The following is a 15,923-nucleotide window of genomic DNA, read 5'->3' as shown; positions in this document are numbered from 1 at the left end:
GTATCAACTAGCAGAGCAGTACTGTTAACTCTGTCAGTGCCTTTTAGTGACCTATGCCTCTGTCACTGCTTTCCCATCTGGGAAATAATGGTAATAACATTTCCCTGCCTGACAGATCTGTGGTGAGGCTGAATTTCAGTAAAGTTTGTAAACTGCTTTGATTAACTTGGATGCAAGGTGCTAACAAGTGCTATTTCCTGTTCCCCTCTGATGCTGAATTGCTGTCCTGCATGCTTGCTTTCTAGTAACTTCTGTGATGATTCGCCTACAGTCAAAATGATAAGCATAGAGATGTAAGGATTTTTTGATGCTATATAGTGCAATCATCAACAGTGGTGGAAGACTGTACTATTGAAATGTCTGTATGTCAGTTTTTCCATCTGCAAAAATTAGCTTTTGTAGTTGTGATTGCCTATGAACAAAGAGAAGACAGGACTTGTAGATCAAAGTAGTATTTTTCCATTAGTTCAAACTACATTTCACGCACACCAGAAAGTACATAACATACTTTTTTCCAGCTGTACTAACTAGTCTAGTAAAAGATCTTAATGCCCCTACAAACATTGCCGTGCTCTTGTTTTGTAAACCCATTCAGCAAAACTTGTATGATGTGTGCACTATTAAAGGTAGCTCTTCAGCTACTTGAGGAGAGGATACTGAGGACATTAACAAATGGCTGATGATGAGTAAGAAAGATGATGTTCTCCTTGCTGTTTTTTTCCCACCAGTTCTCTGCCAGATATTCCCACAGTCACATTCAGAGGCACAGAGGGTGGAAGCACTCACAGGCTGCTTTCAGACTGATTCCTGGCATTTAGTTCAGTATTTCCTTCATGGTGTTCCTAGCTGGATTGCCACACGAATGTACCTCTTTGCGCTGTCTTAAATAATTTCATCGATAATATGATGCTATTGCATTGGCATGTTGGACATTCAGGTAGTCTAGTCCCCTGCTTCTGCTTTTAAAATAGATGGTAGCCAGGAACTTTGGACTTCATTATCCCCACAAAACTCAGGAAATACAGTAACTGATGTAAGTGTGCAAACAGATAACTGTTCACCTTAATGAAAGCTTAACTGGCATGTAGCTCCCAGGACACCGCTGCTGAGTCAGCTCCGCTGTATATAAACACAGACAGCCCTGGCTCTGTGTTAATTATGGTATAAAAAGAGTTGCTGTTCCTCGTGAAAAAATACCTCATTATAAATAGAGAAATTTGTGGGACTTATGCAGATCACATTTTTCTGCGACTTGATGGCTCGTCAGAATTGGTAACCTAATTATGCTAGCTGGGCTGTAATTGGCACTCCAATTAGCTTTGATTACAGCAGACAGACATTTATAGGAAGCTGTGGTTTGTAAACTTGAAAAATGGCTGTAATGTGTCTGAGAGATGCTTGGTCAGTGGACTGTTATGTCTGTGGGTCCAGAATCAAGGAGGAGGCATCTGCAGCAGTGAAAATTCTTCCTCTCTCTCCTCCCTCCAGCACAAGGATTTATCATCTCCTGCTGACTCCTCTGTGGGCAGAAAAAGATGCAAGGAGAGTAGCCTCTTTACACCATAGCATCTAGACAATTGTCATACACTTTTGAGTAAGCACACCTATTAGAAACCCCAAAAGTCATGGGCTGAAGAGAAGGCTAAGAAAGAAACCTTTGCTATGTTCTGTGAGAAATTCTCTTGGATAGATCTTGTGAAAACAAACACTTTTCTTTTTGTTACAAGCCCAACTAAAGAAAGCTAATATCTGCAAATTGAGTCTCTTGGAGAAAAAAAGACAAAGTTTTCCTGAGAAATTAAAACGTCAGACTTCCTGCCATATGTTAATTTTCACAGACATCCTCTTGATTTTTTAAAGAAAATCTATTTTCCTCCTGAAAAATGTAATATTCTCCTAATGAAATACTCCCCTAATCCTTCTGTTGCTTTTCATAAGCCACTGCAGTTGAGTTCATAGTAAGGGAACAAAATACTAATTTTCCCTTAATGTGATGTAGTGATACCTCTGCTTGCATCGGTGCTGCCTTAAGCGTAACAGGGAGGTACCCTTTGTATTCTTAAATAAAAGTTTAAAAGTGAAAATAAGAGCTGTGTGAGAGCTGGAGTGACCCAGATGATTCCACACTCCTTCCTCTCACTCTCCACAGCCAAGAGGGCAAGCTCGAAAAAGGCACAAAAGCACAAGCTTCAAATGTGAAAGGCAACAGGCAGCTCTCTCTGGCCCTACCCTAGCCCTGTAAGGAGAAGAGGATCAGAAATGCTATATACAGTCATGCCTGAAGGCATGGATGCTTGGACCATAAGCCCCAGGTTTTTGGTCTGAGATGCTTTCCCAGCGTGTTCTGCCCAGTGGCTTTGGATGGTCCCATCTAGGCTCTCGAGGAGAACGCTCTGCTTGCATTGAAACTCCAAATAAATGAAGTATATGATGCAAGTAGCAACTTAAGCACTGTAAAACTTACTTTTCTCCTTCCTTTCAGTCAAAACAGGGGAAGAGGTTTTTTTGGATGTCATATACCAAGTTTTCTTTTGAGAAGCAGTTTACAAAGCTTCTGCTGAAATATGTTTTGTATAGCCTTTTCCTGGGAAGTACTGCGGCAGCCAGTCTTTCAGGAACCGGCAAAGAAATCCCAAGCAATGCAAGTGCATATCATGTCTTTAAAAAACTTCTATATCCTCTGAAGGACAAAAAAAAAAGTCTCTATTAAGAAGAAAAATGAAGATGCAAATGTGTCATTCTTTGGTCACATTATCAGGGTTCGGAATCTTTTTATTTTAGTTAAAAAATACTCAATTTCAGAGTTTTTCTGAGAAAATTTGAAGTGTCTGTGGAAAGCATAGCCTTTCTTGTGAAGAAATAATATTGATTATTATCCAGTGCAATAGGTAGGAGTGCACTGGAATTGTTGAAGTAAAAGAACCAATAGTGGTATGGAAGCAGTGCTGGCCAGGCCATGGTGTCTGCTTCCAGCTGCCTCCTGACACAGCTGGAAACCAAACTCAGTACTCAGTTATCGGAGGGAAACCCCATAGCGTATCCATATGAAATTTAAACAGAAGAACCTGCGGTGCACAGGCTCTTTCTGCATCAGATTGCTTCATTCTTAACCACTCAATTATGATTCTACTCAAACCTTTCTTGGTTAATTAATCTTCCAGGTGCTTCAGCTGTTTACCTATCACATACTACATGTCTAAATGCAAAATGACCTTTTAAAAACATATAAACCCCCTATTTTTATAGGCTAAATTTGCCACCTTTAACTATTAATTGAAAGAAAAAATACTAAGAAAAAATTAAAATGGAAAAATTACACATCATGCTAAATTTAACTCCTATTGAAATGACTTGTAGGAAATTGTCAGGTTTTACTTTTTTAGGCAAGCATTGTATTTATTTTCAGAGGGAAAAAGTAACCTTGTATTTTAAATTACTTTGCTTTCTAGATGTTCAGTTTGAGCACTGTGTTAATGGAAAATATTTCAACACATGAACAATTAATGCTATTGGAATATGCCAGTGAAATTGAATATTATAGTAAAATTAATGTCATTTTTTATAGAATCATAAAGAATTTAAAAGCATAGCCAGTGTATTTTAAAAAAAGAATGAGAACCCGTGTAGTACATCATGCAGCATACTCAATGTGCCTGTTTGTAAAACAGAAAGGGTAAATCATTAGGGAGGAAAAAAATGTATGTACATACACACACAGTCTAGAACATTTTAGTCACAAAACTTACACCTGCAGTAGTGGAAAGAGATGAAAGAGATGGTGGTTTTAAAAAGTCAAGTATTTTAGAGAACAATTAAAAGACTAGAAGCTAGGAGATTTTGAGGAGTTGTACTGCCTTATGGTTATATAGGATTCTCCCAATGCCATGTTAAAGAAGTAATATTCTGATTTCACAGGGGGAGAAAAGTGACTGTTGTGATTTACAAAGCCGTGACAATACAGGGAGCCACTGCTCAGAAGCCAGCTGTCCTGCTGTTCAGCCATAGGCTGCCATATCAAAGTGCCTACAAATTAACACCATGCTGGATTTTTGTCTGCATTAAGTAATATTGCCTCCTCACAGATAAGGCCTTGACAAGCCAAAAATTTGCCTGGTCAGATGCTGCAGTGAGCTGGAATCCAAGATTGTATATATCTGACGCTAACTTGCTATACAATCCTTACTTGTGTTACTTAATTTGGACTTCTCATTTTACACAAGGTTGTAATTATTTTTACTTGCTAAAGACTAGATTTATATCTGAAAAATACTGATTGATGCCAGAGAGATGAATAAAAAACTTGGCTGGCTTTTCTTAAGCAGAATTATTCAGTTGCACTTAGGAAGACTGCTGTACATTTTAATTATTTTTTTTTTTACCAGCAGTGCCTTTAAAAACAGTCACAATTTTATACAGCTGTATAATTATTAGCTTTTGTCTAATAATTTTGGCAATCTTCAATTTTTGCTAATATACCTTAGACCAAGGGACCCAGCCATTTTCTTGTCCTTCCAGCTTTCTAAAGGTCTTTGAGACTGCCTCAGTGAAGTCAAAGTGGTTATTGTTATTGATTTCAGTGATAGCAGAATCTCAGTTACAAGTCCTTAAAAAACAACACACCAAAAATTTGAAGCCAAAGAGTGTTTTCCATACATAACATCTGTTAAATAAGAGGCAATCTCAACCTCTGAGTGCTGCATCCCAGTGCAGGGCATTCCCCTGACAGAGCCCGTTGCACAGACGCTCCTGTTCCTAGAGGTGTGCTGACATCTGGCAGCGATACTCATGACTGCACTGCCAAAAGTACTGACTGTATTAACAGATGATACTGAAGTTCCTCTTTTATCACTTGACAAAAAAAGTCTGTTCAGAATTCAACGTGTGAGGGTAAACTCAGCCTCCATCAAAGCCAGTTGGAGTTTTGCCATCAACTTTGATGGGGCCAGGAGTCCATCCATCATGTCTTATGGATAACATAATGCAACTTCTTCAGAAAGCCAAATGTTAGCTCTGTTGTAGTCAGTTGTAAAACCCATTATACACGTCCTTCATTTAGACCAAAATTTGACTCACTGTCTTCAATGGCCCAAGATGTAACTCTCATGCTAGTACCTGCTGTTCTCCATTGCAGATCTGTTGCGCTGCTTGTTCTTGCAGAGGCAATTCAACCATCCAGTTCTGCAGTGCCCCATTCAAGCAAAACTTTTTAAAAGTTATGTACTGATAGGGCAAGAATCTTGACTTTAGATACAGAGAAGTAAGTGAAGTCAAATATAGCAATATTTAAGTGTAATAGGGAGTTTAATGGACATCAGTGTTCTGTTACTAACCTGTGATGTTAAGCAACCTGCTATCTAGAAAAAAGATCTTCGGTGTACCTTTAAATTAAAACAATTAATTTAATTTAGAAGACTGGAAATGTGTTTGTTAAAGTTAAAAATGAAGAAAAACTATAATACAGTAAAAAAAGAGTATTCTAAAAAAAAAAATTAAGATCTATTGTACGATTAAAACTGTAAAATATCTGTCATCCTGGAGTGAGAAGCTGTATTGAACAGAAAAAATAAAAGTTACTGAATGTTACCTGGGAATAGATATATGAATATGCAGTCTTCTAAATGGCATTATAATTAACATAGTTAATAATTTACAGCTGAAGTAAATGTTTGCAATTCATTGTTAATTCAAGTCTAGAATAGTTCAGGAGGTTGAGACGTGTAAAATGAAACACACAGCTCCTTACGAGTCCTATAGCAAAACTAAACAGCTGAAAACAAAATAGCCTGGAGAAAGAGCAGGGCAGCAGTCCTGCTAGCTGGGTGCCAGCAGCAGCAGGGGCTGCAGGGAGTGGGTGGCCTGGGCTAAGCCAGGGAATGGGTTTCAAAGGAGAGGGGGTCCCCTGAGGAGGTGGGGTCAAGGGCGCAAGGGTTTGGGAATCGCTGTATCACGTTCAGTACTGCACTTGCACGTTACACACCTAACATGGTAAAGCTTCAACAGTTCGTGCCATAAACTGGCAGTAGGCAGTGCTGCTGCAAGCAATATGATGGGTGTGAAGGTTACAGCGATGGGAGATACATGGTTTTGCCTGCATTAAGATTTCTGACCTCAGCTGCATCACAAAATTAACTCTGATGAGAGAGTAGAAACTACATCTACATCACTACTGAAACTGGTGGCACTTCGGCATGTTAAATGACTCAGGAGTGTTGTGTTTGAGTCCTTTGCTCCTAATGACCTTTGACTGCTTGTTTCTTTCTGTGTCCTGTAACAATGTTACCTGTCAAAAATCAGGGAAGACTTCAGCTCCCGCCCCTTCTTTTTATTTCATCACATTCGACTGAATTTTTTTATTTTTTCAGGAGAGCTTAGATTTTTTTTTTCCCCCTCTCAGTTGCTCTGATACGATCAGTTCAGGAGGCTGAGCTACAAAACTAACCATATATTGCTAATTCTGTAGTCTGCATGCAAATACAAGAAAGTGCATATGCAGTGGGGAGACCTGCAATTAAGAAGGGATTTAGAAATTGGGTGTTTTGAAAAGGTAAGTCAGTAAGACTTACCACATTCAAACAGGTGCACACATTAGCAGGGAAGTTACTTGCTTATCATATGAAATACATTTTAAATAATTTTGTTGGTGACCCTGGAAATTGCTTCATTGCTTAGAAGTAATTGTTTTGGGATAACAGCATAAGGTCCTGTAAAGTGGAGAGAGGAGGAACATAACAGGGTTTTTTTACTTTTGCATTTGTATTAAGATGATAAGCAAAATTCTGTACCTTTAGAAGTAAAGGACTGAAAATATGTTATCCTTTTTCTCTAGGTATTAATAGCAGCATATCTGCTTACCGGTGCTGTTGGTGTGGAAGTCTGGCAGAAGCCTTTCCTGTTTGGTTATTACATTACAGATGCATTAGTAATCTTGCTTATAGGTAAGTGTCCAGATCCATGCAAAATTGCACTGCTTTTTAATTATTTTGATTAGATATTTCTTATATTTCCTTCATATATTTTTTTCCTTTTGTAAGTGTTGGCTAGTCCAAAAACCCACATGAATAGCTCCTTAAAAGGCCTAATACTGGAAAACTTTTAAAAAGTAGATAATTTTGGAAAAAATTTTCCTTACCAGATTGCTATCTGTTGTACACATATACACATATATGTTATATACAATAATACAGAAAATGTTCCTTATCTGCACGTGCAGTTCAGTCCTGTGTGCTGGCTGGCTGGCTGGCTGGCTCTCAAAGTCTCAGGAACTCCTCATATCACTTGGGTAAAATGTTGCTCACATTTACAGATAATAAAAGTTTAATGTTTTGGCCTGCAGCACACCATGCTCCAAAACATTATGGGTAGAAGGAATAAAGGTATTATTTAAATAATCTTAGGAGGCACAACTGTAAATCTGAAAAAAAGCCAAGTGGTTTCTAAGCTCTTCTTTAGAATTACCTTCCGAACTGAAGTGATGCATTTTTCATACACAGCAATAGCCTATTTGCTCATTATTTGATACTGTCAGTGTAGTTTGAAATAAGCCTCGAACATTTTTCAACTGCTATAGCTAGACTGAGAACAAGAGCAGTTACATTTTAATGAGTTAAAGACATGGTAGTCTTAGCTAAAAATGTGTGTATGCAAAACAGCTTTGATGTGTTGCTTGGAAGGTGAAGGAATTAGCATATAAAATTTAGGGATTTTTATATGAGCATACAAGTGATGAGAAGAGGACACCAAAAAACCTGTTTGACACAGACAGTCTAGACTTATGTCTAGAAATGTCTTCAGTCCTTGAGCCAAATGGAGGACTTCGATATAGGTGCTTACCCAGCACCAACTCTAACTAGGAGCCGTCTGAGGATTTCAGGGGGGACTTTTGAATCCACTGCATTGACATGTGCTCTCACCACCCTTTCCCCATGGTGAGGTCTTCAGCAGGTACCGCCTCCAGCCTCAGCAGTGCTTCGCTGAGTTCCCAGGTCGGAAAGGACCCTGCGTTCAGGCTGTGCTTTCTAATGAGCAGCATGTACAAGGACATGGTTTTGACAGTCCTTTGTGCTTTACCCAGAGTATAAAACCGACCGTGTGTGACCAAGACTGTACAGTCTTCTTCTTGTCAGGCCTGTTTTAGGCACTCAGAGGAAAAGAAAGGAAGGAGGGAGAAAAAGACAGTGGTTGCCTCTTCAGTAGTCAACGAATTATTCAGCTTGCCAGAGGTGTAGCTATAACATGCCCTCTGGTGGCTGGCAGGGCACTGAGGGGTAGAGACTGATTTGTGCTCTCGAAGGAGCACCACAGGTCCAGAAGGGATGGGTGCTGGCTCGCCCAGAAGCAGCAGCTTAGGCCTGCGTTGGCATTAGGTGCTAGCACGGGGTAGTCCATTGAACAGGCTTGTTCTGTGCTGTGCACATCGCTGCTTTTGTTCCTGTCACTAAGGCACACGACAGCCCGTTCAGTGAGTACATTGATGGCTTCCCTTGTGCTTGGGAAGCCATGGATGAAGGTTTAATTCAAACTGTTCAACATATTAGGAAGGTTTGTGGTAGGGAAGCATGTCGATGTCATCAAATCTGCAGAAGCGAGCATCCTTTTTCATAGTCTATCAAAAACATCTGCAAAGCAAGGTTTGATGGACTGTTCCATTAGCATTAGAAAGAAGTACTGCTTCTGTCTCATGTGGTACACTTGGAAGAATGGATTCGTGAGCAGAGAATTGAGTATTTCTTCCATCATTGTCCCAAGCAGAGTAGGCATAAGTAAGAGCCAAAAGATATCTTTAAAAACATTGTCTTTCGTACACTATGCACAATGCCATTAATAAGGCAACTTTTGCATCTTAATTATAGTTAAATATGGGTTTAAAGTGTGCAAGAAATTATCTTGGTTGACTCCATGTTACAAAATTGGCACAGTGCTTAGTCAACCTCTTAAAAACAGGCACTACATTTAAATATTAAAAAAGTAGAATCCTTCCACTGAGGATCACGCTGATCCAGAAAGCACTGCCTTTTCACCACAGGTTTGACTCTCAGCTCAGCGGTAGTGATTAAGGTGGTTGTCATTGGCTAATCTGTGTGCAGTGAGTATGGATATATAAACTTTTTAGAAGCTCGCAGTAAATTGCAGGACCCCACTGTGACTGTAGCAAAAATATCGGTCTACCCTACACCAAGGGCCGAGCAGCCAAGAAGATGAAATTATTCTCTTCCTTACAGAGGCTGCAGCAAGTGTGTCTTGCTCAGCCAGATCCATGCCAGAGCCCACTCTCTGGCATGCTCAGTTACATGCCTTTGTGGCTAGTTAAAAACCAAAGCAATGTAGTGAGCCTCTGATGCTTTTTATGAGTTAGTTTCCCAGGACCCCGAGAGGAGCTATTAAACTGTAACTGGCTGTCCTTAACCATCTGATGGCATTTAGTAGTCACTAGTGGTCCTTCTAACAATGAACCTGTAGCTGCTCCATCAATACTTGGCATTTGTTTCGTGCTTTTACTGTTCTGTACACAGCAGGAGTTCAGCTGCTGAGCCATCACTTCTCTGAGAACAGCTGGGCTTTAGCTAGTACCTTCTGTAGTGGGAAGATATCCAGATGAGATGCACAAGAGTGGAGTTTTTCAGATGTCTTTCCTGGAGTTTCTGGGGGAAAAAACAAAAAGAATAGCCCACATATAACCTAAGGATGAACTCTGCAAAAGCACCTCCTCAGAGGAATCTGTGGTATCTCCAGGTGACACTCACTCGCTGAAAATAATGGAATTTTTATCAAGTGCCAGAACACACAAAGATATACATAAAAGTACAGCAATACCGGTGTTTAGATTAGATGTTTTAGGAAGGCCTCCCAAGACAGAGCTTTATGCATGTCCCTGGGAACTGTCTAGCACACTGTGAACACCTGTAAGAAAGCCAAGTCTTGGGCTGCTGAACAGTGACCTTGGAGGACTCCTCTGTGAAGCACAGAAACTTCTGCGTAGTATTTTATGGGAATTTTTCAGCTACCCGGCAAACAGAAACCCGTAATTTTCACAGGCAGTGAACACAATTCCACCCTGAAGCCTCAAAACACACACCTAGCTGGATACCAAACAAACGAAGAAGGCCATTCTCCTGTTTCCAGAGTGTGTTGTCCTGGCTGCTAGCCAGAAATGCCTTTTCTCTCCTAGCATGAAAGCAGCCAGACCTTTCTAAAGTTATGTGCCTGTGTCCTCAGCTGGAACTAATTAATTCTGCTCTCAGGAAGGCTCCTGTGGATGACACTCCAAAAGCTCTCTTGGGATTTAACCACAATTGTCCCATAGCATTACCTGGCTAACTAGGGTCCCTTCAAAGGGCAGCACTGGGGTGAGAGCTATCATTTATTTTCACCCCTCCAGGGTATCACGAATGCCTAGCCTTCCCTGTCACTGTGCTATCAGGTTGAGTGCAATATAAAATATTTACAATAAGCATTTTAAAACAGTCAGTTCCCCACATAAAGTCTAGTACCACAAATGATGGTATAGACTTCATAAGAAGATTTTCACTGACAAGTAAACATCAGTAGTTCAGGGAGCAGAGTTACTAACTGATGATACTTTCTGTCTCACATTACAATTAAATGACCTGTAATAGGTGCATGTTCTGATTGAAGCATTTCCCATTCTTGGGACATTCATACTTGCTCTCTATGAGATAGATTTTATAATGTCTAATAAAATTTGAGTTCAGGCTGCAATCCTCTCCTCACTGGAGACATTTATAGGTCTGTTGTCCTCTACTTGCCTGTTCATTTCCATGCAACTTACTGGAAATCTCTTTCAATCTATTAAATTTGTTCAGAATTGACCAGAGGGCTCAGAAGTTATGGTGGGATGCACACAAACAAGCAAAGTGTTATCACGTCATCTTTATGCCTTAGGAAGCCAGGTTGGAAAAATGACTCCTGGATGCACAGAAAGATTCCTGCTCCTCCTCTGTATTAATTGCAAACACAAGAATAGGCTTTGTGGTTAAAGGACCACTGAAGCATGGAGTGGATATGTTGTACTTCATCAGTGTGTGGCACATGGGGCAAACAGTTCTGTAATCCAGACATGGTGGCACATTTGAGTCCACGCTATGTGGTCAATAGTGCCCAGATCTGGCTATTGAAGCCTGTGGCAGAGCTGGGACAAATTTTCAAAGTACAGGTTTGAACATGAAATGTGAATGGAGTGCTAACATCTGTCAGAGATCTGAAACTTGAACTTTCTTTTAGAGATGGGGCCAAAGCATTCAGAATTTTTTCCTATGATTTGTATTGGATTGGGTTCTGTGCTGATTTGCAGAGTGTGTGTTCCTTGATGTTCATTCCTTCTCTGAGCTACTTAAGTATATAAAATGAGGAGTAAATACATTAATCAAAACATAATAGCAGCAACAAACTAATGATGAGACCAAGCCACAACATTTGAAACATGCCAAATATTTGTATTCTGTCATAACAGGAAAGCACAGTTATCCATGTAAAACAGTGCCTTGTCCTTACGCTGTGTCCTGTATCCTAGGTATCAAACGAGGGCACAGAAGTCCTTGCAGTGGGTAATCATACAGCAGCCTGTCCTTTTTTCAGTGTCAGATGTCTTTAGGAGGCCATGGTCAAATCATAAATTGTTTCTGCCTTGTACGGATAAGTCATTCTGTAGTGATTTCCTATAGTTCCCATTGCAAAGTGGCTGATGGTTCTGCCTTACTGATGGACAGTTGAATGATTAAATGTTAAGTGATATGTTTTCAAAATGTTATCGCTCCGTCAGGCTTTGACTAGCCTTGCTTGAAATGCGTGTTTAACATGAGTTGGCTTCTACATGTCTGTCACCAATTTAACATTTATTAAAGCATTGCTGTGACAGATTGTATGAGAATTCGTTGAAGTAAAGGGTGTGAAATACTCACCTATCACTTGAGATATATATAAAAAGCAGTTGAGTTCATGTTTGGAGTAACTCATCTGAACAAGTCAGAACAATAACCCAGAAAACCAGAGCGCTGAAGGCCGGGGGCAGAGCAGTGTCACAGGATGCTAATTACAAATGGGAGTGGGTTCAGTGATGTTAGCTGTGAGGAGTCATTTCACGGGCAGTGGGAGCTCCAGAAGAAAGTCAATCAAGGGAGCTCACCTGGCGCAGCCCTTCTGGAAGCCAGCCTGGGCTTTTCAAATAAAGGCACTGTTTCTCTGGTGCTCAATTCTTGCTGTGCCCAGAAAAAGAGAATGATATGTACATGACGTGTGAACAGAACTACATCAAAGAAGGGTCTACAACCATAAACTAATTTCTCAGTCTCTACTAAATCCCTCCAAACACTAATTGTTAGCTTACAGCTCAGTTCAAGAGAGATACATGCAGTGTGTGCTTAGACACTGAAAATAAGTAGAAAATCAACAAGCATGATAAATGCATCCCTTTAGAACCTTTATACTCAAGAAGTATCTTAGATGCTAAACATACATCAACTTTGTGCCTGAAGACAATGCTCATGTTTACACTGTGCTCTTAATCCCTGTAAAATCATTTCATACAGTGTAGATCTGTTTGGGTGTATTTTTCATCTGTCCTTAAATTGCTTAATGTTTTCAGACTTTACAGGCTCAATTAAGTCTGAAAATTATATACTCATTTTCTAAGCTCCCCCCCCCCCCCTTTAGTAAGGGGTTCTAAGTTTGCCATTTTATATAATAATACAACATGATTTTATAGTTAGGGGACAGCTCAATATGCAATTATTTGTTTGCACACACAATTAAAAGATTTGTCTTCTGAAGACATGCCTGAGAAAATCACACTGTTCCATAAAAAGCTGCTGTTCTAGTTACAAGTACTTCTAAATGTTCACCTTTTGATGAAGCTTGCTTCCAGGCACTGATCAGTGTGCTAAACATTCAGTGTGTTAAGATATTTTCATGTGTCTAGCTGCTCTAAATGTGGATGAAATTTGGAAAAAACATGGAAAAAGTATTTAAAGATTTTTCCAAGCTAATATTGAGGCCTAAATATTTTTAATCTTAATTTTTTGTCTGGTGGCTAAAAAAGGTAAATGATAACATCCCATTTCTTTAAGGCAAGCATTGACTATGATGAGGTGTGGGAAAAGAAAGGCCAAGCAGTATACTGAGGAAGGCCATGTGGAGGTGTGGGCAATTGAAGAACGATAGAAGAGGGTGATAGTATTTCATTTGTAGGCTGAAAGGCAACCACAACTGCCTACTCTTAAAGAGTTGATTTTTATGGAGCTCAACTTCTGCAATACACCCAGGAGAAGGTCTGCACAGACCTCTTCACTGCTCCCAAATGGGAGGAATGGTCTGGGGAGTCTTTTTTGGGGGGGGCACGTAAGGGATGGAAGGGTACTTTCCTGAATGAATTCCCACAGTTTCCAGTGCAGTGTTCATTTAAAATTACATCCCTGTATTGTACTGTCTCATTTTTTAACTTTTAACTATCAGGAAAAGCCAATTCTTAACAGATAATATTTCAGTGCTTTTATTAGGACAGTGTAAAGATGGTTCACTTCTCAGGAACTTACCAACAAATGCGATTTACGATAGCAAAGGTGTGGAGGAGATAAACAGCTAAGAAGAAAAACGTCCTTCCTTTGAAGCAGTATGATTTGTTTAAAAATAGTGGTTTAGGTGTCTTGGCTACCTACTTGGAGTTGCTTCTTTATTTAGTCATGTTTACAGTCTGTGAAGTTTGCTGTATTCAGGAAGCTGGCTACCTGTGGTAGGGTTTCTACCTTTGTCAGACCGCCAGTGTGGGGCTCTTCTGTTGGCTACTGAAATAGCATTTTCTAGAACGACAGTAGTGTCAGCAGTTTGTTTCTGGCTGTACCCTCTCTTTCTCTGCAACAAGCAAGTCTGTATTTTGCAGAAATGCCTAAATTAACACAGGTACGGCAGCCACACAAAGTAACTGCAGTGTGTCGTGGGAACAACCTGTCTGCAGGTCTTTAGTAGTCTTTAAGTTTAGTTATGTGAGGGTTTAAGATGCCCTCATATAACTAAGCTTAAATACAACACTGTTAGTCTAGACTAACATAGGGGACAAATGTACCATGGTATGCATTAGATGCCAGCTTTTTTTTTTCTTTTTTAATTCACTCAGCAATATCACACAACATCTTACTGTTTTGGAATTGAATTTGAAAGCACCAAATGAAATCTAAAGTTCTCACTAAAATTGGGGGGAATTATCTTTTTGATGCCTTTTACACACTTGTGTGTATATATATATGCGCATGTGTGTGTATGTATCTGTGTGTTTATGTATATATATATTTGGAAAACAAGATAATAATGCCTTTATTTCTGACATGTCTCTAATCCTGAATTTCTGAATGCATTGGTTTTTAGGTTTTGTTTCTTTTTTTATATGGACAAAATAATTCCTGATAAAGAGCTTTGCAAATGCTTATTTCTCTGAAAAGGGAGCCAAGATAGTGCAAAGCAGAGGACTGACCATAGGATTGTACCTAAATCCAAGGATTTGGGCTTGATACCTTCAGCCTAGCGTGACACAAGAATTCCCTGTGTGTATCTGTGCCACCCATCTGTGCTTCAGTATTTCTGCCTTTAATACAGGCCTGTGTGCTTACAGTTGGGTCTCAGAATTTAAATCAGCTGGAAAACGGGGGGAAACATTACAGGAGAAAAAAAGTACTGAAGAGCAGTAATACTTCTAATAACACTTGAGTAGTTCTATTTTCTGTAATGTGTTAAAAATGTCTAATGCACTAAACTTGATTTTTTTAATGATTGTAAAATAAAATATGTGCTTTCAGGACATTTAAAAAAAAAAAAAAAAGCTCCATCATCATCACTTGGGCAGTGCCTGGGTGGCTGAGCGCCAGAGAGACAGCAGTGGGTTTGCTTTCCAGGCTGCACCTTTTGTTCCCCAGACCAGCAGGGAATGGCAGCAATGCAGAAGCAGCAGTTTAGCTCCTGGGCACAAAGGGATCCTTAATGCCAATTAAAAAGCAGACTTAATGACTACCAAAAGCAGCCCCCAAGCCAGGCCTCCTTAGCTAAAAAAAGATGGGAAAGCAACATGTTGTAGGAAATGATGGAATTTTGAAAATCCCATAAGAAACAGGGGAACACCCTTTGCTTTCCATACTGCATCCTCGGCTCTTGCTCTGCTAAGAGCGAAGCCGTATAAAAATACAGAGGAGTAAGTGGTGTAACTGCCCCATTCAGAAAGTGGCTTTTAGCTAGCTGGGGGATTGTTTGTGGTCAGTGTGTTATTTCTAACTAAAATGGCACTTCATAAAAATAACAAATTGTTGGCAACCATTGCTCTTTGAATTCTATTTCTAGTTCTAGTCTCTATTTCTGTTCCTCTCGGTTGCTTTGCTGCTAACAAATCAAACTTCAGGATTGCAGCAGGAAATTTAGATTTAACCTCAAGAGTCAATGTTTTGTCTCATGTCTGCTCTAATGTGATACAGATGTTGGAACTGCTGTACGTAACTCAAGATTTTATTGAACTAGCCCTCCCTGCCTAATAGAAAACATAGCTAAAACAGGAGTGCACATTAAACACAGATTATTCTGAAGGCACTAAGCTTGTGAATTTTAGTAATATATTTACAAAATACTTGCGATATTACTTCAATTGCACATCCTTCAGCTGTTTGATATGGAGTTTCTGCCATGGTAAAGAAGCAGAGCTCTTTATCTTACTTGTTTTAAAAAGCAAAACCAAGAAGTAAACACGTTAAAATGCAATACCTGTAATTATTTACAGGCTGGATATTCTTTTTTTCCAATTCTTTGTTTCCTCCTCTTTAAAAGATAACCAGAAAGACTGGAGAAATAGATTACCTATTGCATCCCTTTTTATTTCTTCTGTTTTCCAACAATCCTGATCTCCACTATTCTTGCTTTTTTTAGTTTTCCTTCTCTTG

General features: G+C 39.6%; 1 protein-coding gene across 1 annotated transcript in view; it reads left to right on the top strand.

Annotated features, from left to right (window-relative positions):
- The window catches only part of LOC104836043 (ethanolaminephosphotransferase 1-like), a 39,610-nt gene that overhangs the window by 14,583 nt on the left and 9,104 nt on the right, over positions 1 to 15,923 (top strand). Inside the window, exon 5 of the mRNA XM_010574377.1 lies at positions 6,827 to 6,935. Within this exon, the coding sequence (XP_010572679.1) occupies positions 6,827 to 6,935 (109 nt within the window). The remainder of the gene's footprint in view (positions 1 to 6,826; positions 6,936 to 15,923) is intronic.

The sequence above is a fragment of the Haliaeetus leucocephalus genome, unplaced genomic scaffold, assembly GCF_000737465.1.
Source record: "Haliaeetus leucocephalus isolate CR32 unplaced genomic scaffold, Haliaeetus_leucocephalus-4.0 Scaffold428, whole genome shotgun sequence".
Lineage (NCBI taxonomy): Eukaryota > Metazoa > Chordata > Aves > Accipitriformes > Accipitridae > Haliaeetus > Haliaeetus leucocephalus.
Note: the sequence above shows the minus strand (reverse complement) of the source record. Positions and strands in the feature narration are given on the sequence as shown.